This window comes from Micropterus dolomieu, linkage group LG02 (assembly GCF_021292245.1).
Source record: "Micropterus dolomieu isolate WLL.071019.BEF.003 ecotype Adirondacks linkage group LG02, ASM2129224v1, whole genome shotgun sequence".
NCBI classification, from domain to species: domain Eukaryota; kingdom Metazoa; phylum Chordata; class Actinopteri; order Centrarchiformes; family Centrarchidae; genus Micropterus; species Micropterus dolomieu.
Genome location: NC_060151.1, coordinates 31,743,291 through 31,748,074, shown reverse-complemented (window position 1 = coordinate 31,748,074; position 4,784 = coordinate 31,743,291). Strand labels below are relative to the sequence as shown.

The 4,784-nt window shown below is 41.9% G+C and overlaps 2 protein-coding genes across 2 annotated transcripts in view; both read left to right on the top strand.

Moving 5' to 3' along the window:
* The window catches only part of LOC123967439 (DELTA-sagatoxin-Srs1a-like), a 16,636-nt gene extending 15,238 nt beyond the window's left edge, over positions 1 to 1,398 (top strand). The window contains exon 6 of the mRNA XM_046043535.1: positions 1,395 to 1,398. Coding sequence (XP_045899491.1) covers positions 1,395 to 1,398 — 4 coding nt within the window. The remainder of the gene's footprint in view (positions 1 to 1,394) is intronic.
* Positions 1,043 to 2,422, top strand: LOC123963723 (DELTA-sagatoxin-Srs1a-like). The gene is made up of 3 exons (XM_046040748.1): positions 1,043 to 1,125; positions 1,395 to 1,474; positions 1,710 to 2,422. Exons 2-3 carry the CDS (start codon positions 1,407 to 1,409, stop codon positions 2,137 to 2,139), a joined length of 498 nt encoding a protein of 165 aa, XP_045896704.1. The 5' UTR covers positions 1,043 to 1,125; positions 1,395 to 1,406; the 3' UTR covers positions 2,140 to 2,422.
* The last annotated feature ends 2,362 nt before the right edge of the window (positions 2,423 to 4,784 follow it).

Here is a 4,784-nt window from a genome sequence, read left to right as displayed (position 1 = left end):
TCGACTCGACTACTGTAACAGCGTCCTTACAGGCTCCCTAAGAAATCCATCAGACAGCTGCAGCTGATTCAGAACGCTGCTGCTCGAGTCCTCACTAAGACCAAAAAGGTGGATCACATCACTCCAGTTCTGAGGTCTTTACATTGGCTTCCTGTCTGTCAAAGAATTGATTTCAAAATCCTGCTGTTAGTTTATAAAGCACTAAATGGTTTAGGGCCAAAATACATTTCTGATCTTCTGCTTCGTTATGAACCATCCAGACCTCTCAGGTGGTCTGGGATCAGGTCTGCTTTCTGTCCCCAGAGTCAAAACTAAACAAGGAGAAGCAGCGTTCAGTTATTATGCTCCGTATATCTGGAACAAACTCCCAGATAACTGCAGGTCTGCTGAAACTGTCAGTACTTTTAAATTAAGACTGAAGACTTTTCTTTTTACCACTGCTTTTAATTAAATATTTAAGATTTTTCTTTTTATTGATAACTTACACTGTACTGTAACTTTAACTGTTCTGTTTTGTTTTTCTTTGTTTTTAGCTTTTTATTATTTTCCACTTAACTCTTTTAACCCTGATTGTAACACTGTAACTTTTATTATATTTCCCTGTCGCTTTTATGTTTTATGTAAAGCACTTTGAATGACCTTGTTGTTAAAATGTGCTATACAAATAAACTTGCATTGCCTTAAAGACTTTCAGCTCATTATCTGAATCTTTGGCCAAGTTTAACATGAACATGTAAAAGTGGAACATTACAGATATGATCAAACACAGAAAAGCCTGACAGGTCTCCTTTAACCAAAAAACCTAAAACTGCGACAGGTATGAAGAAGACTGTCGGCCATGTTTCCTGAAAGTATTATTACTTTTAACTAAACTCTTTAAGCGAGGAAATACTGACGAGTCCTCTGAGAGACTTGATTTCTGTGCTGTTTGGGAGTCTGATAAAAAAAAGCTCCTGTGTAATTGGGAAATCAGGGCGATTTAAGGTCACCAGAGTTCCTCTTTCACTTTGACCAGCGGTAAATATCAGCCAGCAGAGAGCTGATCAGCATCACTTCACAGCTCGGTCCTGGACTCAGTCGGATCACTGACGAAGATCAACAAGAGACTCTGAGGCTCCACAGCAGGTAGGACGTTCTCCTCTCTGAGATGCGGAAGAGGTTTAGGGCCACATGTGAATTCTTTTTTGAGTTATGAGATTAAATTTAATCTCAGAACCTCCCTAATCCTCTTCCGCACTGCGAGGCTGTTCAGCAGCACGGAGACTTAAATATCGCTCATTTAACTTCAGGGCTTCTTTTGAGCTTCACAGGTCACTAACTAACTAGTCTGATTGATGCAGTCCACCACGAGCTGGCTGCATCCTGGACTCATGTAATGCTCTGTACCTGTGCAGGTAGAAGACATCATGGGGAACCGCCAGTGCACCGTTGAGATTGAGAATAAGTGCTCTGTGTACACCCTGTGTAACCCGAAGTAAGTCTGCTTTAGTTTCTCTCTGAGTGTCTTTAGTTAAATGTTTCCATGAGAGGACTGAGATCAGCTGCTATCAGCTGCATGCTTCCCTTTTCATAGAGCTAACAGTTTCCCCCTGCTTCCAGTGTTTGTGCTAAGCTAGGCTAAACACATGCTGAATGTGATGTGAAACATGTGACTCGGGGGATTTCTCCCAGTGTGAAAGTCCTGACGTCTCCTCTGTCCGTCTCCTCAGGGTGTTCATTGTCAGTGGAATCTATGAGAAGTCTTTGCCACCGTCTCTCGGCCACTCTGAATCTGGCAGCGGTCGGTTCATCAAGACTGCGAACACAGCGTGTGGAGCAGTTGGCGTCCTCACTTATGATCTGCAGAATGACTCCACGGAGAAATGTGATGGCAAATTGGCCGTCATGTACTCTGTTCCTTATGACTACACCGTGTACTATAACTGGTTTGCAGTGGGAGTCTTTGACGTGAACACAGACTGTGACTACAGTCTTTATCACGAGATGTATTATGGGGCAGAAAGAGGGTTTGCCAGAGGGAACGCTAAAGACAAACTGACTTACACAGGCAAAGATGTTACCATCAAAGCCACCATGACAGACAGTAAGATCTCTCTCATCAAGGTGCAGGTGTTCCCAGCTTCTGCCAAGCACAAGTAATCCCAGCTGGTTCTGTTTCATCCTGCCACTTTTCATTCTCTACATTAGTTTCTCTTCAGATATCTGCTGTCTGCTTAGATGCTGAATTGTGTTTCTTTGTTCTGGTTCTGACAGTAAAGTTGAATCTGATCTACTAAATATTTGTGTGATAAAACATCTTAAAACTCTGGATACACAATAAAACAACAGAAACAGTTGGTTAAATGTCGGCAGCTTTCTTTCTGTAACACGAACATTACATTATGATCTGGGTTCTTTTGTCAAAGTGTGCCTGTTTATCTATCCAAATAATAAAAACTGCATCAAATAAAAAATGTGTAGTGTTCTCAGATATTAAGCAGGAAAACTTCCTGTCCCAGAGACAGGACGCCAGCTGACTGATGGACAGAGGACGCCGTCAGAGCCATGTAGGGTTTGTTTGGTCTGCAGGACACTCGGGGGTCCAGCAGGTGTCCCCGTTCTGCTTTGTGTCAAACACAGTTTAAGTAGGACCCTTCACTCAAAAGTTGATTACTTAATTTCCTTTTTACATATTTGTTGACGAAGTTTTATCATAATTGTTTTCAGTGTTCTACCTCAGGTTTGTGAAGTGATCCACTGTTTAAGTGTGAACTCCAGTCTCCCATCAGGTTTCTTCAGCTTTCACTCAGGGGCAAAAATCAGCCTTCAAACTCGAAAGAAATAACGATTTCATGCTTATCGTGATAATTATCGATATCGAAAGATGTGAAACCTTTTATCGAGGTAACATTTTTGGCCCTACTGGACCACGAGACACACTGTGCTGGGCGAGCTGTTGTTGACTAAGTGGATCTTTATGGACTGGGTTATGGATTACTGCATTTAGCTGCAGAACATTAATACTGAACAATAAATCTGAACAAAACCGTGGTTCCTTCATTAGACACTAGTTAGTCTGGCAGTACAGCGAGCTCCTCAGTTAGATACCTGTCTGTTCAGCCCTCAGTGGCTCCAAGTTTAGAGTTAGCAGCTAAACCAGGAGCTGCATCCTGTTCCTTTGGCTCCATATATTCTTTCTCTCTCTGCAGCACAGCATGATAGTGACCTGGATGTGCATGAGTATCAGGGATGAGTGCTGATCCAAACTGAGCAGGTGCACTGGCTCGATATTTTTAATGAATTGGGGGGGTTTTCGGGCGAGTCCATTAAAATAAATATTGTACATTTAAATGTAAAATACAAGACTAACATGTCTGTTTAAATCAGCCCGTATGACTGTTATACTGTTAGATTATTAATCCTCATGCATTAATGTAGTTGGTTGAACTATTTTGTATCAGACGGCAATTAATGATTCATTTTATTATGCGTTAATCAGCTGATTATTTTCTCCATTAATCGATTGTAATAAATTCTAACACACTGGACCACTGCTACACTTAAAGGACGCCTCTCGCTCTGTAGCCCGTCCAGGGAACCGTGCTTCCTGAACGCGTATCCTGTCCGTCTGTCACTGGCAGAGCAGTCTGTCAGTCCCTCTATCCAGACTTGTGATTGGACTGTACTTCAGCAGAAAGCCAAGCATTGGCCAAGAGCAGAAGGTTGTGAAGACTCAGAGTTTCAGAGCAGAGCTGCGTGACAACGCTGCCACAAATCAGGTGAGTCGCAAGCTCGCAACTGTGTGGGTATCTTTGCAAAGTTTGTAAACTCTCAAAAAATATTCTGCGATACGAGTGCAAATGGAATGTAATGTAATAAAGTGTCGCTGTTTTGAACCTCATTTTTCAGAATTTCAAAACCTTTTTTCACACATTTGTACACCAGTTTTTACTCAAAACCAACATGTTTGCAGAGATTTTATGTTTTTTAAAAACACGTTTAGTTTCAACCTTTGAGAACTTTATTTTCAGTTTTGATACATGGCAGGATATTCATCCTAGAGCAAAGGCCTATAGTTTAGGAGGTGAAGTCTATAATCATAGAATCGTTTGCCCTCCAAAGCCATTGCTAGTGGGTTAGAGGCCCATAAAATACCACCAAGCACAGACCCACCTGCCCAGAACTCTATTAAAGCCGTCCCTGATCAGTATCACCCGTGCCCGATGATGACGTGGCATAGTAGAATATCACACATTCTCCATGCTCCAGCGGGACCAGGGACAGAAAGGAGGGCCCTGCTGCCGTGGAAAGTGCACACAAAGGTCAAGCCTCCATATCAGTCCCAGCTGCAGTCATTACTGCTGCTGTCAGACACTGTCAGAGATTTCTCTCCTGGTATTTGCTGCGATGTCCTCCTGGACTACGCTGCCAGATGCTAAATAAGAGCCAATGAGAGTGGGATTATGCTGACGAGGGAATGAGCAGGAATATATAAATGGTACATTTAAGTTCTTAGACAATGATATAATCTTTGCAGTTTCCCAAGCTGGCAGACAAACACATTTTTTCAAACTCAAGTTCAACACATGGTCATCCTGTCCCATCCAAGTTATCGACACCAGAAAGTTTGTCTTTACATCCAGATAAAACCTTTCCCACTTTTATCTGTGTGATCTATTTAATGTGATCTTTGATCAGGTCACATGATTGCTTATTGTTTGTTTGGTCCATCTATTTGGTTTATTTACAGTACAAATTAAATCATTGTTAAAGTCATTAGCAACATCAAGGTGGTTTAGTCATAA